This window comes from Leptidea sinapis, chromosome 43, assembly GCF_905404315.1.
Source record: "Leptidea sinapis chromosome 43, ilLepSina1.1, whole genome shotgun sequence".
NCBI classification, from domain to species: domain Eukaryota; kingdom Metazoa; phylum Arthropoda; class Insecta; order Lepidoptera; family Pieridae; genus Leptidea; species Leptidea sinapis.
The window spans coordinates 5,080,725-5,107,272 of record NC_066307.1 but is presented as its reverse complement, the minus strand read 5'-3'; the positions used below and the strand labels follow the sequence as shown (position 1 = coordinate 5,107,272).

The 26,548-nt window shown below is 34.6% G+C and overlaps 1 protein-coding gene across 1 annotated transcript in view; it reads right to left on the bottom strand.

Moving 5' to 3' along the window:
• Positions 1 to 863: 863 nt before the first annotated feature.
• LOC126977001 (protein O-mannosyl-transferase TMTC1-like) overlaps positions 864 to 26,548 on the bottom strand; it is a 191,740-nt gene continuing 166,055 nt past the window's right edge. Inside the window, exons 6-15 of the mRNA XM_050825636.1 lie at positions 22,277 to 22,453; positions 18,628 to 18,817; positions 13,203 to 13,324; positions 9,893 to 10,057; positions 9,121 to 9,234; positions 8,022 to 8,165; positions 5,896 to 6,095; positions 4,904 to 5,036; positions 2,698 to 2,824; positions 864 to 2,419 (exon numbers count right to left, since the gene is read on the bottom strand). Coding sequence (XP_050681593.1) covers positions 2,123 to 2,419; positions 2,698 to 2,824; positions 4,904 to 5,036; positions 5,896 to 6,095; positions 8,022 to 8,165; positions 9,121 to 9,234; positions 9,893 to 10,057; positions 13,203 to 13,324; positions 18,628 to 18,817; positions 22,277 to 22,453 — 1,669 coding nt within the window. The 3' untranslated portion in view covers positions 864 to 2,122. The remainder of the gene's footprint in view (positions 2,420 to 2,697; positions 2,825 to 4,903; positions 5,037 to 5,895; positions 6,096 to 8,021; positions 8,166 to 9,120; positions 9,235 to 9,892; positions 10,058 to 13,202; positions 13,325 to 18,627; positions 18,818 to 22,276; positions 22,454 to 26,548) is intronic.

Genomic DNA, 26,548 nt, shown 5'->3' with positions numbered 1-26,548 from the left:
CCTTGGTGCTAGGCCAAGATGTAATCAATACTTATTACAAGAACTTCTGGAACTGGAATAGTATCAGGCATATTGTAGTGCTAGTATCGTTGAACAATTACAAGAAATGACCTCTGATGAACAATTAACTCATATTATGTGCAACTTTCCATGTCTCTTTAAAAATTAAAAAAAAATGTACTTTAAGTTACATATTGCAATTTGAGACTTAGGTTATGTACTGTCAGGCCCAGAACAGTTTATGATATCAATTTTGAGATGCGATTCTCAAAAAATAGTTAATTTCGTGATACAAACATTATATATACTCTTTGTTCTCTATCTATATATATATAATGAAAATGATCATGTTTGAGGCTCAACCACTGATTGTATCGACATGAAACTACCAACATTTGATGCGAAATTTATCCTAGATGTTTTATGGCTACTTATTTTTCGAATTCCAACGTTCCTTCCTTTTAAAATTCGCCCAGTGAAGCGGGCGGGAACGGCTAGTTATGTGCTATGAACTTTTTTCAAATTAATTTGAGTAAGTTTTAATATTATAAAGAACGAACTTTTAGCAGGCATAAAGTTATAAAAATATGAAAAAAAAAAGTGAAAAATGCTATTATTGTATCTTAGTTGTGAAATATTTAAACTCGGAATACTTAAATATACTTCAACCATGATATTGTCGGCGTAACTAACTCACTGACTTAATAAAGACGTGTTCTCAATAACATCGAGCCATTTTCAACGTATACGTATAAAGTAATTAGTTTTGTTCATTACCAAACATTACCTTATACATACATTATGTTAATTGCTAAATATAATGAATAAAAAATTTAGTTTATGACTGTTGGTTCACGAAGAAATATTGAATAATTTTATAAAAGCTAACGGTATGTCGCAATTAAAAAAAAATATTTGTTTAAAAAAAAACAAAATCTAATTTCATAATTCTGTTATAAGTGAGAATTTTCCATATTTGAATTGTTTTGTGTATTTAATAAATAGGTCGGGGAAAATTTTTTCCGCAGAATATAGTATGTATATAAACATGTAGTAAAATCTTTTTTATTGTACTTGGACTTTGACACCTGGCTGCTTTTGGTGACATTATAATTCAAAAAGAGAAATAAATTAGTAAGATATTGTTTACAGCTATTTTTCATTTGTTTTTTTTTCTGTCAAAGTACAACTAAGACTACTTACTACAAAAATAAGGAAATTCGATACAACTGAAAGCAACTAATGATATTAAGGCAATAAGTTGTGAGAAAACGGCCAGAATTGATCAATAGAAAGGGTGTGGTCTTTTATTACGAATACACCACACACACCTTTAGTCACTCAACAAAAATTAAGAGAGTTTATCTGGGAGGAGGTAATGCATCCGTCATATAGCTCTTACATTTCCTCTTTAGATTTTTACCTGTTTCATCAAGAGAGGACTGCCAAAACTACTTGTCGCGTTTTCAATCAGAACTCTCAAAATGTCTACAGCCACGAGATCTAATTAACTTCCTACAAGATTGCAAAAAGTCATCGAACAGAATGACACATATACTGTTTAGTAAAATGTGAATAAACATTTCCCCCGACCTATTACATGAGTAAGCACATGGATGGCGTACAATTTACATTTAACGGACTGATAGATCTGTTAAGAGCTATTTTTATATTATTCATTCCGTGTGGCTTATATTATTGTGAAAAATTCCAACTGAAAAGTTAAAAGGCACAAAACGAACAACATGCAAATGGGAATTATTGCAGGCAGAGAATTTCGTTGAATGGATTTATGTTCACAGTTCTTGTAACGAGCAACAGTTAGTTGGCTTTTTGGAATGCTATATTATTAAGAATACGTCTTTTAAGCTCAGTATAAAAAAATAAGATAAACGAAGAACGAGGAACAATGTCGCGGCGCCCGTTAACCGTAGGTTAACAGGTTAAATAGAAAACTAACAGTTATTCATAACCATAGGTTATATTATGTATAAAACACCGTAGTTGAAACACAACAAAATTATTAGAGGAAAAATAATCATGAGAGTATCTTTATACAGTATCGTTATCTCAATGTCTATCTTATCGTTTCAAACTGATTTATTACAAAAACCTGTTTTTACTAGAATGTTTTCATCAAGATGTGCTCCGCCATTGGCGTATTTAGTTTCGATATAATATTATTGTTATTCTTATCTTTCGCGTGTGGCGTACATTTTTTATGTTTGAGACCGATTTCAGACTTATTGTGCGTAGTTTTTATCTGTGTTGAAACAGAGAGGTTTCGTTTCTTAACACAAGTTTTGCACACAGAGCTTGTTTTAGCACTTTGATGTTTTGAGGCTTGGTTCTTAGCAGATGATGGATTGTCCTTTTTTGTTTCAACGACCAGTTGGTTGTGATCAAAACATGTTGATTTCTGGAACAAAGCGATATTTTGAATTAAATGGAGACAATAGAATTATAAAATGGAACAACGCTTTAAAAATACATATTATGGTAGACAATCTTGTATAGAAACGTGATTAAACAAAAAATAAAACTTTTTACAACATTTGAAAGTTGGTGCCAAGTTTGATATGTAGATTCCATATTCAGGTCTGAATTTTGAATTTTTTAACAATACTACCAAATATTATGAGAAACACGAAATATAACCTACTCCTTTAGAAGTCAGCTAAAATAATAGTGTCTTACCGGAGGCGCAGGATTGACAGCTCGTGAGTAAGCCTGAGCTCGACCCTCAAGCTCTATCTTCAAACTCCAGTCGCGTAGGTATATGTGAGCTGCCGGACTGGGTCGTCCGCGACGCCAGGTGTGCCATCTAGACGAAATATTTCGAAATAAATATCCAAGCAAGACGTAATACACACATTCAAAGTTCCACATTTTTATTAATGAAAATCTGGGACGAGATGAGCAAAAACACGATCACTTCATTCCAATTCAGACGAAACATCCCACCAACCAATGGGTCGGGTAGTAAGTATTAATTAATACAGACAGCGGAGTAAACCAAAGCAGATTGTGATTCGAGAGAGGGATTATGTTTCGTGCTGGCGGTATTACTTGATCCCAGTTGTTAACAGTTACAAATGATAAATAACTTTGGAAAGATGAGTTTTGAAGTCATTTATTGGGTTCAAGTCTCTGATGGATGAAATACAGTCAAATTTAACATATTGTTATTAACATTTGAATAAGTCTTATGGCTCTTCTCTATCATCTTCTATCGCATATCACGTGGAGTGGTTAGCCTTTTTTTATTTAATTAAGAGATGAGACCAACAGGACGTTCAGTTGATCGTATTTGATACGCCCTGCCCATTACAATGCAGTGCCGCTCAGGATTATTGAAAAACCCAAAAATTCTGATGCGCTCGTCACCTTGAGACAAAAGATGTTCAGTCTCATTTGTCCAGTAATTTCACTAGCTACGGCGCCTTTCAGTCTGAAACACAGTAATGCTCATACATTACTGGTTCACGGTAGAAATAGGCGCCGTTGTGGTTCCCATAAGCTAGCTGGCATCCGGTGCAAATGAGCCTCCCACTCACACATATTATTATAACTTAAAATATAATATATTAACAATTTAATTTTCAATTTAATGTTGTTATAACGGCAATACCAACCAATTCAGTTAAGTGTGCCTGTGTACTCTGTGATAATAATGCATACATTGTAAAACACTGTCTCTCGAGATGCATCTGTAGTCGACGGAGACAGGCAGATCGATAGACGCCCATCTGTCCCAACGGATAAACAGACAGAATGAGAGTGGAGTCTTAGTTACGGGGTTCTCATTGACTACTCTTCAAATTCAAATAAACTTTATTCAAATGAGCTACAACAAAGCGCTTCTTATGGCCACTATCAAATATTTTTTTTATATTATATCTATCATATTTTTATGTTCGAAATAAGTAAAGCTCGCGTGAAGAACGTACAAGAAACTAAACGGCCACTTTTAAATTAAACAGAGTATTTTACAGTAACTATAATATACATAACAAATCTGTAAGGTTCTGCATCCAATACATGATTCATGTTCAAAGTTAACTAGCCTTGCCGGGGACATAACCCTATAAAGAACCTCAATCCTATTATAAAGTCAATTTTACCAATGAACCGTCATATTTCGTTGTTCTTCTATCTGTCTGGGATCTCTTTATTAAAGACGTGCGAGAATCGTGACGAATTGAATGAAAGTAACATCGGATACAATAATGTCTGCAGTCTTTTGAAGCTTAAAAACTTTACAAAGTCAATAATAAATTTAAACAATGTCATCGGCCTTGCGAAGTTTGATTGATAGATTGACAGATGACGGCTATAATTTTGCTAAAAACGGAGATAGTTTCGGCTATTTCACTACTATTTTGTGCAACTGTTCGCATTCAAACTTAGCTGGATTATTCTTCGTCACCATAATATTGTAATTACTATTTCAAACATATGTCATATCATTGCACGTTTCATGCTAAACTAAATTTCAATTTTTACACAAGTAGTCCGGCTTCTTATTACGTAGTATAAATTCCATACTCTTTGGTATAACGATTCATATGCAAGAGAAAACCATAAATACACAGTCAATTCGACCTCCTTTTGGAACTTGGCTGAAAAAATCAAATTTCAATTACCAGATCTGACATAATCAAAAAGTAAAACAACCTTTTTTCTTTCTGAATATACTAAATAATTACCAATTTAAAATTGCCAAAGCGAGGAAACATTAAATATTTGAACTATGCCTTTAAAAGTAGTAACCCCATTTGTAGGTCTCTATTTACAAAATCTATTCAGAGTAAAATAACGTCATCAAAATGGCGGCATTTTCTATTCATCGGAAGCAGGGTATAAATACGGTCCTGTGAGCGGCTGTATTGAGTATAATTACCTTGTCAGAAGTTGTAGAATCCTCGACTTTTGGCCCAGAGCTCTGTAAACAAGAGCAGTCGACCGCAATGATACGAGATCACTTCGTACCGACCGCTCAGAGATTTTGATCCGGAAACTCAACCGTGTTGCTTCTGCAAAATATTTTGCTGAAGCTCCTGGTAGGCCTAAAATGTGTATTGAATTCATTTACGGATTCATCCACTGTGATTTGAGAGACATTTCGCCTGTAGCAAATCTATGAACGGAATATACTAAATGAATTTTGCGTTGAAACTATTGAAAGTAGAAAATGTTGTTTTATTTTAAACAAAATAATGCAACATGATTCTTTTTCATAATTTTGTAGGGCACTATTCTTTGAGATTTTTTTATCAGCTTAATGAACAACATTAGGTTTTTATTTGCAACAGCGCCTACAATCAATATATAGATTAATACTTTCTTTGAATAATTGAATGAATTGAAAATATTTATAATGACGAACCCATTAACTGAATAACTATGGCATATAGGTCAAATCTTTTATTACTACGTAATTCAAAAACTTTGGATTTCTATTACGGTAACAGAGGAAAATAAGTGCAGAAAACCTAAAATGATTAACATTATAACAAGACCTGTTGGTCTTGTTAAACACTAAATAAATAATATTATAATTAAGTTATACCATATGGTTTCATTAAAAAAGTCAAATACTCGTACTAAAATAAGAAATTTTTTATCGTGTTAATCTGTTAAATTTTCTTTGCTACGAAGGAATAGAAAACCTTACCTATAGATTTATCTTAAAATTTTTATGAACTGTAGCTTTTTTTTTGTTAAAAATATACAAGAAACAAACTACAAAATAATTTAAGCCATCACATGAAACTTATGTGTTTATGTGAGGACAATCTACGAGCTCTTGTTTCCATATATATGTAAACAAATAATATGTTCGTACTGTTATACTTAGTAAGTAACAAAACATAATTAGCTATAGACTTATACCTTTATCTTTAAGCCAGTTGCCATATAAGATATAATGCTCCCAATTTGTGGGCTCCAGTTCCAACAATCGTCTCAATATCCCAATCTTCTCAGCGTCAGGTTTAAGAGTCAACAACTCAACATGTGCTTGTACGAAGCGAGGTTGGAGCCAAATACATCGTTCTAGCATCTGCACAGCTTGATCCAAGCGGCCAGTTTTTCTGTAATGGATTCTGTTATTAAAAAAATGTAAATTTTTTTTGCAAATAAATATAGCCGTAATGATAGCTATGAAAATGGATTAAATACATTTCAAATGAGATCTCTGCGAATACGTAGAAATGCTTCACAATTGCTGTGTTTGCATAAACTTTTAACTTATGATATCGACTGTCCTTCGCTTTTATCACAAATCGGTTTGCATGTGCCTGCCTTCAATTGTCGGCTTAGTACTTTTTCCCCAATGCAGATTAAATTCCACCACAGTAATTATGGCTTAAACTCTCCTCTACTCTCCTCTACTACTAATGTTACAATTATATAATTGTATTTTTAATATAGATGAAAACACTGATATCTTCTTTTCAAATTTTCTTAATTTTAAAAAACAAATTTATATTGCTCTACAAAATTTATAGATTTTAGATTTTAAAATATCACATGTATTTCGTATAGTAATGTTGTACCTACCTATAATTTAAGTACATTTTAAATATTTTATTATATTTGTTTAATTCTAAGTGCATAAGTTAATAAATTGTATTTAGTTGGTAAGCCTTTATGAATAAATAAATAAATAAAAAAAAACAGTCATCATCACAAAATTTAAAAGTTAAGATTCCATAAGTGTAATCGATGCGGCGATAAAATATTTATTTTTAACGTAAAAATGTACGTAATTTAAGTCAAAGTCAAATAAACTTTATTCAATTAAGTTTAAAATAAGCGCTTTTGTATGGTCACTATAAATATTTCTTTTAAATTATTGAGTCTACCATATGTTCCGAAAAAAAGGAGCTCGTGAGAAGAACATACAAGAAACTCAACGGCTTCCCTTTTCAATCAACAGAGTATTTTAAAATGCCTCTATTGATATATAAACCAATTACTATTACATGAATTTGTATGGTGCTGCATCCAATATATTATGCATGTTGTTCAAAGTTAAAACCATTCTAAATATCAGTTAAAGTATAAAAAGTATGTAATAAAGAATAAATTGTATAAATATAAATTATCGTATATTGAATGCAACAACCTTAAGAGCTTCAGTTCATTGTTTGTGTAAAGATGATTCGTAACTATGATGTTAAATCAAATCAAATCAAAATCACTTTATTCATGTAGGTCACGGAAATGACACTTATGAATGTAAAATAAATATTTTTCTTATTGAATCTACCGCTACGTCGTAAAGGGTTGAGCTAATGAGAAGAAGTAGCAAGAAACTTATTGCCACTCTTTTATATCAAGATTTATATTTCCATCGATTTACAAAATCATTTCAATTACAATAAAATATGTAAAATTATGCAACAAACATACTCAAACGTCAATTAGTGAATGCCTTACACGAGTAAATAAAAAAAAAAGTGTAAATTAATACAAAAGTTATTGAGTCATTAGTCTTTGTTACTACACAATAATTTATTTATATTCTCAATGAATATAATTTAAATTATTTATTTATAAATATATATTAATTATTAATTTAAATTAGTAATATTTATTTTCAATAATTATAATTATTAAAGAATGATCTTTAAAATTAATAATTTTTAATATATTTTTAAATCTGTGTATTTATTTATATTTTTCTGACTTTAAAATATATCTCACTAATCTCATTTCCGCTTTTAACCTTCACACACTCTAACACAAAATATTATTTAAATCCAAATTTCAGGTCATTAATTAAAGACATATTGGCTTATATATATATATTTATTCCGAAAACACGTTTGTTGACTTTTAATATTTTTTTATTCTTGTATCACAATAGAAGCACTCCTTATAATCTGTCGTAAACTTAGAGTATAAAGAAATAAACCTCAGCTTAATACTTAATAATAATGGATGTTCTATGTCTGTCCACATCAAAAACCTCAAGTGCCACATCCATAATCTGCCGAACGCGAGTTACTTACTTGTAAAGCTTGCCTAGATTGTAGTGTGCGTTCACATGGTGCTTATTATACATTATAGCCAATAGGAAATGATGTTCTGCTGTGTGCGTGCCCACTACTAGAGTTCCCATGTTGTTGTGTGCACTGGCGTAGGTCGGCCATAACCTAAAAAATACAATTTAATCATAGTTATAAATGTTTTGGCTTTTATGGGAATTTACTGGATATATATATGTAACTGAAAATCAAAAAGTCAAAAGCTAAAAGCTGATCTTAGGCCCAATGCATTTCGATCTAGACAATTAACTTAATTAATAGTAGCTTATATAGATAGGCCACGCGTGAGAGTGAAAAGAACATTTCTAACTATTATTTCTAGCGAAACCACAGCTAGATAATTAAAAGAAAGCGAATATATTGTTACTGTAATCGACTTTGATTCACAAGTCATAAACAGTCAGCCACGCTTGGCATTAGCTCCTTAATGTTTTGGATATGATAACCACTAGCTAACGCACTCACACACGCTGTTAGGTCATTTGTACGCTAGTATATTCTGAGTCTATGGTCTAGACCATTGATGCATGTCCATTACATACTTCTGTATACAGAACGAAAGAGATTACAGACTAACACCATCTTTAGAAACTGCTTTCTTTGCTATTCTCTACCCCAAAATTTCCAATCCAATTTATTGACAGCTGCAGATTCGCTTACCGAATGGGACCTAATCTATACACTAACGTAGGATGGACTTGTAGTAAACAGGATCGCTAAGCTCGCAAGTCCAATCAAAATACCCTAGTGGGCAAGCTGTTCACATACAATATGAAATAGAATTATACATCAAGATAAATTTTAGATAAGTACAACTGTATTTTAGATTCTCTTCGTATAGGGTTGGTACTTTAAATCCTTTTAAAATTTAAAATTCTCTCTTCGTCCAATATACAAAATGAAACCTCAGTTATGTTATATCAATAAGGTACCAAGGTCAATAAGGTTTCCAAGAAGCCCACTAATAAAAGTAAAAAGTGTTCGTACTCCAGGAGACCATTGTAAAATTGATTTTGCTAGAAATTTACTTTACATTAAGTAAGTGCTACGTGGCTGTCTTTACCTGAGTGCTTCCTTGTAATGTTTTACAGCATCGTCATGCTGGTCCGTCTCTCGTAAGAAATTACCTAAGTTGTAGTGTAGTTTAGCATTCTGGGGTAAGCTTGCTATGTCGGCCCTGAGAACAAGGTAATTTAATAATAATTTTACAATAATTTATATCTTAAGTAAATTTTTTTAGAAAGAACAAATCTTTATATTTTAAGGCATATTTTAGTAATCATTTATAGTTCTAGCTAGGATTGTATTACGAGAACGTCGGTGATACCGTCAGACGACCAGCAATCGTGTTTATCCTCTTTATTAAATGAAAAATAATACTTTCTAACCAGTTCAGTGTATTGAGTTTTTTTGTAAAACTTAAATTGCGTTAGAATAGCGCATAGTTTAATAAATTTTGCTCATCATAATTGGACGTAATTCCAGAAAAACGTTCCTAACTACAATCACGAAATTGAGTTAAGAACACAAAACTGGTCACCTGATTCATATTAACGGACTGACAAATAATGGCAACCCTACTGTCACTCTTTAAATAACATCATGACTTAGTAGCCCAACCCACATGTATGGATTATACTAACATTTATTAAACTTTTAACACGAATTCCTTAAAATGCGATGTTTGTAGCTTGGTACGTTTTTCAGGAACTACGTGCCTAGGATTATGGCCAGATTTAAAAACACTTAAATAGATCATCACTGCAGATCATACACATACTAATTACAATGACTGTGTAGTGCATTACTTTCTTTTACATAAAAACATAGGTTACCTCAAAAGCGTGGCTCTGTCCCTCCAATCTGCATTTCGCCTGTACGTCCTGGCGACCCCACCTGCTGCCAGTACAGCTAGACCAACTATCAGGAACGTTCTGGAACCTGGCTTCGAGTACCACATCAGCTGGACCCCGTACGCCGTGATTATGACGCTTCCCACGCTGCCAGAAATCAATTTTATTGTGTTAGGAAGCTGTCACGCTCGAATATGTTTTTTATTTATGATAAGGCTCAGGATTCTTGAAAAACTCAAAGATTCTGAGCGGCTCTACAATTAGTGCGCTCGTCACCTTGAGACATAAGATTTTAAGTCTCATTGGCCCAGTAATTTCACTAGCCACGGCACTTTTCAGACCGAAACACAGTAATGTTTACATATTACTGCTTCACGGCAGAAATAGGCGCCGTTGTGATACTCATAATCTAGCCGGTATCCGGTTGGTGACGATTACCTCGTTTGACGTCGGACTGTGAACATCTCACCGAAACTCTGTCCATTTTCGTATTGATTGTTTGTAGTGATTCATTATTCAAATTGTGTTGACAGTGACAGGTGGTCAGGGTGAAGACGTCTATAAAGGCGACGTCTCCCTAGCGTCGACACATTTTCGCTGCAACCGTTGACTAGTTAGGATGTTACTCTGCCCGATTTCTATTCGAATTTCCGATTTCTAGTCTTTGTGTTATTTGAAATTTATTCTTAGAAGCTTAAAAACCCTTTTTGAACTTATTTCCTAATTATATACAATTTTAAATATTATTTAATAATACTTCATATTCGTAGTAACATGAACTGATTTGTAAATTAATTGTAGACATTATAGTCAAATACTGTATTGATTAATAATTAGAGTTATTACGGATAGAATAGACATATTATTCAATTGAAATTCGTCTTAATGAAAGGTAATTTTGTACATGAAGGTAATTATTGCCCAGATATTGAGTAACTTAAATAGAAGTATAATCAAACTGTATAAAGTTTTGATCGATGAGTCCACTCCTTAACGGAATAAGTTTTTGTCTTGCGTAAAACTCTAGATGACGATGGCAGATTGAGTTGTTTTGTTTTTCTTTATGTAAATAAGGGACGAGACTAGCAGGTAATTCATACGCCCTGCTCATTACAATGCAGTGCCGCTGAGGATTCTTGAAAAACCTAAAAATTCTCAGCGGCACTACAACTGCGCTCGTCACCTTGAGACATAAGAAATTAAGTCTCATTTGCCCAGTAATTTCACTAGCTACGGCGCCCTTTAGACTGAAATACAGTAATGTTTACACATTACTGTTTCACGGCAGAAATAGGCGCCGTTGTGTTACCCATAATCTAGTCGGCATCCTGTGCAAAGGAGCCTCCCACTGGTGTGAAGGAGCCCCCCACTGTAACTTACACTAATAATAACGTCATAAGACTTTCCTTGTATTCCACAGATTAAAAATGACTGCAGCATTGAGATTTGTCGAAAGATGATGCTGAATATAGCTCGCAGCCTTAATACATTACTCAACTAACGAGCTCGTCAGTTTTAAGCTCAGTTTACATGTTTGAATAAGTTACAAGGTTATATCGTCGGCAACGCTCAACGCAGAATTTGTTTAATATATTTGATACATCTAAAACCTGTCACTCACAGACTCATAAAAAAGAACAAGTCAGATACTTAACTCAAGGAAGCCATGTGCCATTTTTAATTTTATATTTGTTAAAATTAATTATGTTATATATTAAACTTGACAAACATCTTATTCGGAATCGGTATGGTGTGCAAAGTGTGTGCAAAAAATACCCGTGACGTAATATATAGATTTACAGACTTAGTTCAATTCGTATTTACGTATGTTAAGATAAGTATATTGTATGAAATATATCATTGTCTTGCACCCATAGTATGCTAGTATCTACCCTATGCCCAGTTTGGGGCAAGATAATTTGCGTAAGAGTGTATATATATATATTATTACTAGTTGACCCGACAGACGTTGTTCTGTACATAATAAATAAAATACTATTTTTTATGAATAATTTCGTAAAATATACTCCCTGTTGTTATAATGAACTTGTTTCACAGCTGAAATGTCAAACCGTGCGTCAATAAATTCTCTCAAAGAAAATATGTCCATACAAAACAAATATTGGAAATGCTCATAATTATGGGTCCCAAATCGAAATAAAAACTATCCTATCGCTCAAGTTGGACTAAACTGCGCTCCATGAAGTAATCCCCATTTAAATCCGTTCCTTAGTTTAGGAGTCCATTGCGGACAAACAATGTGTCACGTAATTTAAATATATTATGATACAAAAGTACTTGTAGATTTTAGTTTTTCAATTGTAAATATATTATTTTCTAAATAATGGTTTGTCACCTCCGACTAAAGACCCGAATTATTATTTTTTATAATCTTAGCTATTACTTTAGTTAGTTAATGCATGATTGATTTAATAAATTAATTTTAAAAATCTTTTATCTTAAGGAAACTCGATTATCGTGTTTGTTTTCAAAAAGGTAAATTTTAAACTTTTGCCGAGTTCAAGACTGACCGAAGTTTTATTGAACTCACTTTGTTGTGTAAGTTGGCTTCCACAACGATATACATTTCTGACGTGTAAATTGTGGCGCTACATTTAACGTATGTGTGGCGTGTTGCCTGACTTAGGCTAGGGTTACTATGGATGCGAGTTCTGACGAAAATTTGTTCTGACGAGTTCTGACGGATTCGTCAGAAGAAACAAACGCCTGGTATCCAATGACAGTGTTTACACTGGCAACGACGAACGCGTCAGAACATGCACGACGTCGTCAGAACCACTCGTGCGTTCAAACGAGTTTGATTTTTTCGTATGACCTGCGTCTGTGAAGTGATTTGGTTGACACCATGGATAACGATAAATTGATCAGTCTCGTATACGAGAACAGGTGTTTGTGGGATATGAGAGACAAAAGTTATCACAACAGATATATTTCTCGGCAAAAGTGGGAGAAAGTTGCTACAGAACTCAACACTCTACATTTGGGACTCTCCTTTGTCGTCTCTTGTAGAAAATAGCTCGTTGACATGCTTTGTCTTCCCACCATTTAACAATAATAATTTAAATAATGGACTTTCAAGAAAATCAAATTTATCAAATTCGTCCATCTTCGCTGGACGGCAGAAACGAACTGACTATCAGAATAACAGAAAACGCCTTGTTCTGACGAGGATTTCGCACGTACTCGTCAGAACAAATTTTCGTCAGAACTCGCATCCATAGTAACCCTAGCCTTAGACAGAAAATTTGGTGCCAAGTAAAATAATATTTACCTCGGTATATACAGAACTCGTTCAGCGATCACAAAGCCGACGGTAACGAGCAGATTGCTGGCTGGCAGGAACGGTATCACCAGTAGAAACAGCCCTACCACTGCTGGGCTATGCTTTTGTGCCTGCAGAAAGTAAAAGCTTCACATCTATTTGTTATTTTTTTTAAGTGATAACCTTCACTTCTGGGATTAATTACAAATTAAATTTATTAACAAAAATTTTGAACGATGCGGGACTCGAACTCGAGACCTCTCGGGTCCCGTCCGAGCGCTCTTCCACTGAACCAACTGTGCGAGTGACGTAGCGTTCATAAATCGTTTTATGTCTTGTTCAACGCACGTCTTGTTGTACGCGAGGTCGCGGGTTCGAGTCCCGCATCGGTCATAAATTTTGTTTATAAATTTAAATTGTATTTAAGATTGTCATTAAAATATTGTTCGATACATTTAAATATGATTGAGATATTTGTTGCATCAAATGAAGGCTGTTTAACTAATGCATTAAAATGTGGACAGGACTAATATAACAAAATCACTTTTGATCACAGTACTTTTATCTTTTTGTCGAAAATTAAATGAATAAATATATAATGACGCTTCATAAACTTAGCTTATTTGAATAAGTAGTACTCGTGTTTGAGAATGAAATTATTTCTCCGGTTAATCTATGTAACGCATTGACTTACGGTCGTTCCCAATATACTACCTACAGATAGAGATAAATTACTACCTTATACTACCTGTAATTAGCTGTCAATAATCAGAAGCTGTCCCAATATACCCGATAAGTCATTATTATCGCCTTATATTGGGACGAGTGAATTGCAATTTCTATACAAACTTCTATCGCTGGTAAGCTATACGTCGTCCCATGGACAGACAGCGTGTACGGCTAAGGTGAGTTACCGTCGAAAAGTTTATTGGGACAGAAAAGTGAACGATAGTTAAGATTTTTATCTCAAGTAAGAGATAGACTGAATATTGGCAACGGCCGTTAATAGCTCACGTCGCAGGGAGTAAATAAGGCAACAACTTTAACGTTAGAAATTGCAAAAAATTCAAACCGTGAAAACTCTAAGAAATTTGATTTAAACATATGAAATAATTATGAAATAAATCAAAAACGTATTTCTCAATGATCCATATAGTATATGTACGTATTAACGCCTCCTATTAATTGACCTCTACTCGACGAAAGCAAGGCTCCTACTAAATTACAAGTGTCTGGGCCTGATGGTCCGGACATAACGTGATGAGGACATGGATGGAAATCTCTTTCTAATATATAAAGTAATAATAAAAACTACATCTAATTAATAAATTATAGAATTAAAATAATAATTTATTCTCTTCATACTTTCGTGAACAGTTGCACGATTGTTTAATTAGTAGGTAAATTCTGAAAGGGTTACCTGCCTCTTAATAACAGCCATTCCCAATATTCAGTCTATCTCCAGGTGTGGCCTACCTGAGATAAAAATCGTAACTATCGTTTATTTGTATGTCCCAATAAACTTATCGACGTTAACTCACCTTATCCGTACACGCTGTCTGTCAATGGGATGACATATAGCTTACCAACGACAGAGGTTTGTATGGAAATTACAATTCAGGCATCCCAATATAATGCGATAAAAATGACTTGTCGTGTATATTGGGACAGCTTCAGATTATTGACAGCTAATTACTGACAGTAGAACGTAAAGTAAAGTAAAGTATGCATTTATTCATGACATCACAAAACATGTATACATAGTTAAATTAACAAATAAAAAATACGGCGTCATGAAAAGGACACCCACTCAGTATTTTTAGAAATGATTTCCAACACTGATTTTCAGTAGGTACCTACCAAGTCAACCTGTTGACAGTAGCTGTAGACAACACGGTTCCTACACGTAGTAATTTATCTCTATCTATAGATAGTATATTGGGAACGGCTGTTAATAAAATGGGCACAAAGTGAAAGCCTACACGTTTGTAAATATTTCCCCTATGAAATACACGTTATTAATGATGTAAAGGTTGTTAACCTGATCACCTGCCATCAAGTGAGCCTCATGTACATACATTGATGATGGCTGTAGAAAAATATGGGCTTTCGCGGAGAGCTATCGTTACAATATTATATATAATACCCACATATAAATTAATTATTGTTCTACAACAAATAAATTTTATACCGCAGTAATTTGTATGTTACGGCGACAACCGTCAAGATATTTATAATTGTATATGTGTCATTTCAATTATTAGAAGTTACCAAAAGAGGAAATTGTACATCTCATGGCAAATGACACGCCCTGCATTACAAAGCAGTGCAGCTAAGGCTTACTGAAAACCCAAATGTCTGAGCAACACCGCGATTGTGCCTTGTAACACATTTAAGATGATAATCTCAACAGCCCAGAGATTTCACAAGATACTGTGCCCTTTAAATTGAAACAGAAATAGTGCTTGCACATTCTTGTTTGCCTGAGAAAGAGGCGCCTCTGTACTCTAGCCTTCATCGTGTGCGCCTTTTTTATGGAAGAAGAGGACAAACGAGCGTATGGGTGACCTGAAATCAAGTGATCACCACCACCCAAATTCTCTTACAACACCCAAACCGGTCTTTTAGGAAGTAGTACGCGCTTTTTGAAAGTCGTATCGTCGTTAAAACACAAACGCACAAGGAACCTCACAGCCATGCTCAGTATTGTAGAATTAGGTTCCCTTGAACCGTAGTATAACTGACGATTATTTGATTTAAAAATATCAAATTCAAAATGAAGTAACGACTAAGTGAAATTAAAACTAAGCGGGTCAATTAATCACAGCAGTGCACGGAGAGAGACAATAGTGTCTGGAGTGGAATGACTATTCTAGTCAAGCCTCGTTAACTCGTATATAAATATTCAACTGAGAAGGATTTTACAGATAAATAGTTATTTATTATAAATGAACTCGTGAATTCGTTATTACAATATTGTTTGCGCAGCAATGTATTCACACAAAAACTCAGTGATTTAAGTAAAATTTAGTTAAATGAAAGCCTCCTAATCGTTCCAGGTATCAAACAAAGAGACATGCAATAATTTTGAAAAGTGTTTTCTGTTATTTCTACAAACAGGAAGCTAACTAACTTTCAGTTATACTTAAAGATAGCTGACCCGGCAAACGTTGTTTTGCCATATAAAGTATAATTCACGCGATAGTTTTATAAGTAATAAAATATTGCCTATATTATAGCCTGTACATCATTTTGTTCTATTGTCAATAGTTTTTGCAGCGCACGCAAAAATAGGTTTTCGATTTTACACCTTGTGTTACAAAATAGCAATTTTATTAGGGATCCCTAATTTTGAAAAAAAAAACATAGCCTATAGCCTTTCTCGATAAATGGACTACCCAACACTGAAAGAATCATTCAAATCGGACCAGTAGTACCAGAGATTAGCGCGTTCAAACAAACAAACAAACACTGCAGCTTTATAATATTAGTATAGATGACATCAGTAAACGTTTTCATTTTCATTATTTTGTAAAGGTATCCAAAAAAAATTAATGAAATGAACATTTAATTATCATTGATTTAATTTATGCTCACAAACTCATCGCGTTGACATGTACATTACTAACTACGAGTATAATATAATGCACAATAATAGTCCATATTTATATCACAATAAACCAAAAATTAAACTTTATGATATTTAAATAAAACATTAAATAAAAAACTAAAATAAATTCATACGTGGCATGACTGAAAAGACACTAACAATGCTATCATGATATTAGACCAAGTAAATACAAAATAAAATAAATAGTTATTGACCACTAAATAAACTCATCCGATGGATATTAAGTAGTCTTAATAATTTCGTGACCCATGGTTACCGCGTGGAGACAGATCACAAAGCTAATGGCGGGCGCGGGAGGAAGCGGATCGGGCAACATACGGACCTGTCGGAGCGTTAACAAAATATTCCCGCAGTGCGGAGGTGTATCCACAGTTCATATTTTATTTATAAGAAAATTTGTTTAAAAATGTATTCCTAATATTATTACATAATTAACTTCTCTTTTTAAGTAGGTATCGTTAGTGTCTCATCAATTATACTGTATATTTCATTCATAAATGTTAAAAAGTAAAAACCTGATTCCTGCCGCCGAATTCCACCTTCGCACGACACGCCACAAGTTAAGATATCATCCCCACCATCTGAATGTGTGGCGGTCCTCCACAGTGCGGTTTTCAAGGAGCTTTCTTCCACGTACTACAAAGGTGTGGAATGAGCTGCCTTGTGCGGTGTTTCCGGGACGATACGACATGGGTACCTTCAAAAAAAGCGCGTACACCTTCCTTAAAGGCCGGCAATGCTCCTGTGAATCCTCTGGTGTTGCAAGAGATTGTGGGCGGCGGTGATCAGTTAACAACAGGTGACCCGTACGCTCGTTTGTCCTCCTATTCCATAAAAAAAATTTATCAAGGTTTACCTATCTCACTGTCAGTAAGTGGGATATGTGTATGTTGAGCAGAGTTGCATCCGATGTGCCAGTGTTCTGGTACATTGCGTGCAAGCCTTTTATACCGTTAAGACCTTTTCGTTGAAGCAATTTATACTTGCATACCCTCATATTTAAACCATATGCAAAAGTACGCCGATTGTGTTAAAGTGCGTGTGTTAGACTCACTTAATATGATAAGAATCGCGGTAAGAATAGATACTATAAATAACCATTAAAATAGATATTTGAGCCACTATATTTAGAAGTGGTGTATTGTTAAGAAATTTGATAAATCACGTGAGAAGAAACATTACACAACGTATTTAAACACGTGTAATTGTAACTGTGTTTTTACATTAGATTTTTGTGTAAAAGTTACATTTTTTATTTTTGTTAACCGGACGTTTCAAGACCTTTCCAGATCTCGTTTTTAAGGGGACAGGGGTACAAAAAGTATAATGTTAACACAAGGAACAAACATAAACTTGTTATGCCTACTACTCGGTTGGGTCGAGTTAGTAAGACTTTTGTTGGGCGATGTATATGCTTCTACAATATGATCCCAGAAAATGTACAAAACAAATGTTTTACGAAATTTAAAAGAATTGTTAAAAAACGTTTGTGTGGGAAAGGTGACTATAGCATAAACGAATTTTTTAATGACACCACGGACTGGGAATAAAGCGAACACCTCAGGCTGTTTAATTATAAATGTTTATTGTACGATGTCACACTGTAATCTATAATTTTATATTAAAAAAAAGGTTGAGTTTCTTGCGCTCATTCTTCTCAGGTCAGAGGCAGTCTCTTTTGAATGGGTGGTGGTTTTTGACGTTCAATAAGTGATTTTGAATCCTAGTATGAATAAAAATATTTGAATTTGAATTTTGATTATTTTAAAAGTCCACAAGCTGAATGATGTAAGCAAAGTTTACCTCTAAATCAATAATACATCTGTAGCACAGCAACAGAAGAGCTCCGAAGGCTGCAAAAGTCACAAGGTTTCTTGGGTCCCAGCCACTTGTTATAAGCGGAACAGAACCCATCTGCCAGTCGTGACTAAGAGTCCAAGGACAAAGCAGAAGCCACCAGTTGAACGCAGCCAGGTAACAGAATGTCATTAGTCTACGACAAAGGAAATATTGGTTTTGATATTAATTAAATACACATATATAATAATAAAATTAACATATCACAATGCAGTTCTGCGTTTGACGGCTGGGCTGTATTAGCCGATGTAGATTCTAGTGTTTGGATTAAGTCTTTGGACACCAAGTAGGATCTGCCATGATGTACAAATGCGTAAGCCTCACTGAGACTAACATATATGTGTAGGTGAAGCAACCAAAGGGTCGATTGTAGTTGGGTCCCACACCAGCAACCTTCTTCATAACAAGCCAACAACATCATACCATCAGAATCTTCGCCAAATAATTTATATTAGGAATTAGTGAACTAAAAGTGACACTAATTGAATGTTAAGCATAAGCACGACTAACGGTCGTTTTCAATAACGTATCTCTAGTTACGGATATATTGCTATCACCGTTTAATGACAAGATCTTATCTATCCATAGTGATGTCCAATATTATTATTAGTTATATTGATCATATTATTAGTTATATTCCAATGCTATATGTCGATAGGTGATTGAAATGTAAATAAGCGTAAAATGATAGATTTGTCTACTAGTAAGTTAAACTAAGGAAAGATAGGTTATTGAAAACGGCCGTAAGTTCTTACCTGACAAATGCTAAATGCGTCGTGATTTGCCTTCTGCGATCAACCGTTTATGAAATACTAGAGAAGAGATAACATTTCTGCACTCATTTACAACACCAGACAGATAAAAAGAACAAAACCAGGCTTAAAAAGCGAGCCCATATTTTTACGGTGCCTCCATCGTATTGTTCTGGAAACAATGGTGATATTTTTTTTGCACTACAGTATTCAATACATTGCAGTTAAACGCCTTTCATCAATCTTCAAAACCATCCTGGAATTAGTTATCTGGTCCAATATTTTACTTGATCCAAGTTATTTTTATACCGTCGAATGTGGCTATTAAATCAATTTCAATAAAGCCGTAGTATTGTGCATTAATTTCTTAATAACTATTTTCTGATATGGAAAATAATACGAGAAATCAACGAACACTTGAAATTAAGTGTATAAAAGACCAAAATCGCTTGGAAATTGTTATTATTACTAAGATTACACACTTAAATTCTAAAATAATTTACGATTCAAAACCCAGCCACATTATATACAGTATAAGTCCAGCTGTTATAATGAAGTTCTGAAATAAATCATTGTTTTTGAATTTTCATTGAAAGGCATTGACGGCAACGCAAACTTTGGCTTACAATAGAAACAAATTTCGACGGAGTTAGAAGTTCGCAATACAATAGGATTGAATTAGTGGCAAGTAAGGCGCTCTGCAATGGGAAATAAATTATCGTGATTTTGTATTCCGTTAAATCCTTGTCGCCTGTTACTCATTTGAGCATTCTCAAGGTCTGATTATATAAACAAATAGATATATAATTCAATTGGGGATTTATAAAAGGTGTCCCAATAAGAGTGCCCGATTTAATTTTAAGAAAAAACACATATTTTTTTGAACGACAGGTGATATTTTTATTGCGTTATAAAGTTCATCGGTCACATGTTCCGTTAAGTATGGTATAGAATATCCTGCATATGCCCCTTACGGCTCTGGCGGCGGACCCTTGCTCTTTTCATGAAATTTTCGATGACTTTTTGACAGAGTGGCGGCTCTATCTCACCGATGACGCGTTGAACCTTAAGCTCGGGAATTGTTTGTGGTTTATTCGCATAGACCTGAGATTTAACAAAACCCCAAAGGAAAAAGTCGCAAGGCGTTAAATCGCAAGATCTCGGTGGCCAGTTGACATCGGAATTTCGGGAGATTATTCAATCCGGAAATTTTTCCTCCAATAAATGAATTGTTTCATGGGCGGTATGTCAGGTTGCGCCATCCTGTTGGAACCACATGTCGTCCAGGTCCAGTCCTTCCAATTGGGGCCAGAAGAATTCTGTTATCATGGTGCGGTAACGCAAACCGTTGACAGTTGCGGCATTTCCAGCCTCATTTTCGAAGAATTTCGGCGCAATCACGCCGCCTACGAAGAATCTGCACCAAATAGTGGCTCACTGGGGATGCATTTGTTTCTCCTGGATCACGTGCGGATTTTGTAAGGCCCAAACTTGACATTTTTTTTTCGAAAAATCGGCATCCTGTACATTTTGCTCCCACACCCATTCATCGAATTGTCGGCGCGGTGCATGGTCTGCTGGTTTGATCTCTTGGGTCAGCTGAATCTTGAATGAGTCACTCTTATTGGGACACCCGAATTTATTCTGTCTGTTTGTTTGTCTGTAAATATTGGTATCAGGGTTAATAACGAATAACGGAGGTATTGTTAAAGATAACATCTTTTACGATTAGTTTAACTTCAATTTTTATAAATGCTTCGTTATTTTATTGCTGTTTATTTATTGCACAAATTGCATGAAATACGTAGCCCGGGATTCATAGAAGCTAGCATATGTAAATCCAATCTCAAAAAAGGTGATCAGTTTCAGCTAACTATTGCTATAGTCTCCTCCTTGCTCTCAAGTATCTTCTGTGTAGACCAATCTCGGGATAGCTACACTATGGGAGTAAATATTGTTCAAATTGATACGCAGCATAATTCAAGATTCACCCCTCTTCGACAACATTCCTCTTAGATCTTTTATGAAAATGAGGGATGAGACGAGCAGGACGTTCTGAGCTGATGGTAATTGATACGCCCTACCCATTAGAATGCAGTGCCTCTCAATATACTTGAAAAACCCAAAAATTCTGAGTGGCACTGCAGTTGACCACGTCACCTTGAAACATAATGTTAAGTCTCATTTGCCCAGTAATTTCATTAGCTACGGCGCCTTACACATCAAAACACAGTACTGCTTCCACATTACTGCTTCACGGCAGAAATAGGCGTCGTTATGGTACCCATAATCTAGACGGCTTCCTGTGCAAAGGTGCCTCCCACTGGTAACGTCTAGTGTGGAAATTCATTAATGAAAAATTGGCTTCGAAAAACCAAATAACGCAAGCAGACCCACATTTTAACGCTCATTGTGGTGCAAGTCCGTCCTCATAAGGAGTATTATTTTCATCTGGATCACAGATATCATCTGGATCGCTTAGCGTTGGGAAGAGATTTCGCTTTATTGTGCATCTTCCACTGCATTTATAATGGGATTGGTATGACCAAATTCCATCGTCACACCACACGCCACTAACTTGAATATGAATCTCATGTAATATTTAATTTTGTGGATTAGATAGAAATGAATGCTTGGGGCTTGAAAATTGTGCAGTGAGGTCATTTTACCATTTTTCAAAGACTTTCTTCCACATACCAACTAATTTAAAATTAAATTTTTTAATGAATTTTCTTGCTCTTTTGAAACAAAATCGTATTTTTTTTAATCACACTTCATCAGCCTATCCCTTTTTTAAGCTTATATCAATAGCCAGATAAATGTATATAGAGAGTAGTACCAACCTTACGAAGAAGGTAGAATGGAATGCAGCAGGGTTATCCTGAGGCGAGAAGACTGGCCATGTCCCTTGAAGTAATGCGAGACGAATGCTCAGCAACAGTAGTAGTGACACCACCACTTTTAGACTCCTTATCGACAACCCTGAACACTTCTTCTCGATCTTGAGGGAGCATATTGACCTGGAGATAATTGTTAAGATATTTAAAATAGAAATCATAAAGAAGTAAATTTTATTTCCTGTCTGCCAGACACATATATATCTACTAAAACTATGCGCATAAGGCTGTGGTACACGAGAAAAAATGTGAAACCATCATCTATGGCATGTTTTTATTTTTTTTGTAGAATACTATACAAAGTTTAAGGTAAACAAAGTGTACTCGTTTAACTTTTGTTAGATGAGATAACGCTCTTATTTAAAAAAAAAACATTACTTTGTACAATGGACACTTAAAAGGATACATGTAAATATATTTACACCTTACAATATATTATGAACATTTATACGTATTTAATTAATTAATCGCACATTCTAAAAGTAAAACTTTTTTAGCTTCTTATTTTATACAACACTTCTATCAGCTCGATCCATTTGACCGCGTGCAACGAAGCGTCGGCGACCCAGTGCTCTGTGAACGGCTGGATCACTTGGCGTTGCGTAGAGACATCGCTTCAATGTGTGTCTTTTACCGCATTTATCACGAATGTACGGGAGTGTTCCAAAGAGGTGTTTCCTGGTTCCTGCCACCGAATTCCACCTTCGCGACTTCACGACGCGCCACAAATTAGGATATCGTCCCCACCATCTAGATGTGTGGCGGTACTCCATAGGGCGGTTTTCAAGGAGCTTTCTTCCACGTAATACAAAGCTGTGGAATGCGCTTCCTTATGCGGTGTTTCCGGGATGATACGACATGGGTACCTTCAAAAAAAGCGCGTACACCTTCCTTAATGGCCGGCAACACACCTGTGATTCCTCTCGTGTTGAAAAAGAATGTTGGCGGCTGTGATCACTTAACACATCCTTCATTTCCTTAAAAGAAGATATAATTTTCTTTCTCTTACCTACTTATATATCTAAGTGATGATATATATGATCTGCCTATAGCAGTAACCATAATATTATCTGAGGACGTAGAGTATCAAAATACCTAGTCAGAAGAGAAATTAAACACACATTGCTATAGTTCCAGTCTGCTTATTAATAATATTCGGCTAACGAGCCCATCCATAATGTACCAACAGTATTGAAAACAACTCAATAAATGAAGACAGTAAATTATTACTGCGGGAAATAATTGCGTGTCAAAATTGCGGTGAATTTATAGCATTGGGTGTTAAATATAATATTGCGATGGAAAATAATAGCTGAACCGTCGCTTAACATTCTGGTGAAGTTTTTTAAAATATTAATATTTATTCGATAAGGTGTCGCGCTTTAAATAAACCATTGGATTAAGGTTTTGTTCGTACCACGATAAGGCGAGTTAGCTAGGTGTAGCACAAGGGAAAATCCTACAATAAAATTATCTACTTTTACTTGTAATAAATATGACCTGGACTAGAATTTTTATACAGAAATGGTGGAACTTAACACGTAGTATTTTTGTATTAGCTTATTTGAGCCTTTAGATTATTTACAATTGTACAATTTTCAAATAATTAGATACTTACTGCTATCTTACTGTACGTCTACAATATTATACGTGTTTTTGTATGTTCTTACAAGTTCTCTTATTATTTATTAAGTAACACAATTCTATCTCAATTTTTTATATTGATATTGATTCACAAATTATCTACCTCAGAACTAGGCATAAGCTAGGCTACTGTCGCTGCAAGACGACGATATATTTACTATGATATACAAACTTAACAAAATCACATAATTATATATCCATGACTTGGAAACAAAAATATTCGTCATATAAATGCTCAGAAGGCATAAGCTTTTTAGACACTGGCAACATGTCCACTATTCCTTAAAAAGATTATTTTCCTTATAACTCCTCACTAGATGTAATTTGAGAACGATTATTATTGATTGTAAGATAATTTCAAAATTCCGTTTTGCATCCTCATAGACTCAACCAATTCATAGTTTAATCTGCACCTCCTATTTTGACAAACATCTTTTAATTACTGATTGATTTATTCATCAAATCCTAAACCTAAGCCACTGGAGTCTACAACTTAAAATTTTTTCAAAAAAGTTTTCTTATATGACGTACGTGAGGACTGAGAAGGGATTTTCGAAAATTTCAATTTCAGTATAGAGTTCGTATAATTTTGAAAAAATAATTGACACATTATATACAATAGAGTAAATGTAAATTAATTAATTTTATTTTTTGTTTAATTAATTTAAATTTGAAACTTACTTCGGCGCGTTGGGTACTTAGGGAGAGGAAAAATATTCAAGGTCGCATCATCTATACATAAAGAAATTAAACGACAGGTCTTGTAATATAATGCTAGACCAAATACCCTAGATTTGCAGTCTTACGATTCGACCTAAATCGTATTGATTCACTAAGATCGCAGCTTAATCTACACAACACGAGGCAAGATAGCACTGAGTACAGGTAGAGAGAAGGCCAACTGCCATTTGGCTATCCTCATGAAAACCAGAACTCGCATAATGAAAACCAAGCCCATGGACACTCGCAATACCAGGTCAAATGCTTTTGAAAGCAGTTCGACAGTAAAGTTTAGTCGGTAGGTAATTCAGCAAGCCGGCTGTGCGGAGTAAAGAGATTCTTGTGAAATGTCAGACATTGACATGTAGATGATGGAATTTTGCATTGTAACCTGTGATGAGAAAAACCCCTTGAAAATGAAGATTGACCCCCTATCTCTTTTTAATATCAAGAGTCAAGCTAAGGAGAAATTATTACTATTAGACTTACGACCAACAGAGTTGTTTCAACCACGCACCAACTAATAAGCTCAATTTTTTTTATAATGAAAATCAGGGACAAGACGAGCAGGACGTTCAGCTGATGGTTATTGATACGCCCTGCCCATTACAATGCAATGTCACTCAGGATTCTTGAAACCCCCAAAAATTTTGAGCGGCACTACAACTGCACTCGTCACCTTGAGACAATATGTTAAGTCTCATTTGCCCAGTAATTTCACTAGCTACGGTGCCCTTCAGACCAAAACACAGTAATGCTTACACATTACTGCTTCACGGCAGAAATAGGCGCCGTTGTGGTACCCATAATCTAGCCGGCATCCTGTGCAAATTAGTCTCCCACTGGTTTTTCCTTAATGCACTCTTCTAATAAAATATATTCAATTATATAATTTGGTATACAATTTTATGTGAAATATTACTACCTTAAGATTAATATACACATGAAAGGAATTTATAAAGTCTCTAATTGGTCTCGTAATGTACGAAATAGAAGGGAACGAGGACTCATTACGAGAACATTACATTTTAATGATTCAGAACCTTTACGTAAGATCAAACGATACCTTTACGTTCGGATACTAAGAAGTAAGGCTTGGAAACCGTAAAAACTAACCTAACTTATCTTTTAACTTTGTCTTGTTCTCCCTTTTACCGAAATTTCACTGTTTTTGGCTATTTAAGTTCGTTTAAATGGTTTTTTGAAATAAACCATCTTAGATCGGTTTTTTCCATCGCCATATCATCAAAGAACTGTTACAATTTTAATGATATTAACTTAATATTTGTTAAACAAAACCAACTGAAAGGAGCGTACGTGTCTACTATTTGATAGGTACGCTCGTCTCGTTACGTTGTACACTTTTAATAACAAAGTTTACAAGTTTAGAGTAATAATCTTTAATACCAAGATGATATAACATTTCAGCTTTTTACTAGTTCTTACAGCGATATATATGCTACTACAGTGATAATTAAGTCATGGAAGGCTTTTGCAATAAAATAATGATATTATTCCTACTTTAACCCTAGAAGGCTTACCTCCGTCGATTCGACGGGTACCACACATTCATTTCGATGTCTCTCTTTAATTTTGAGTCGAAATGAGATGTCGCTTTAAATTACCTCAGTGCCTACCTGGATCAATGTATCAGCGCACACGTCATTTAGGTAAGTGTTTTAGTTGTCGAGACATGCTAACTTTGTCCGTCGTTGTGACGGATGGTTAGTTTTAACGTTTTTGTATTGAAGTGAGAGTCAATTTTATCTTACAAGGTGAAGAAGACCTTCCAGTAGATGAACAAGTACTTTCTTCTAGGTCTTCCACAAATTAAATCGAAAGGTTTCCATCTTC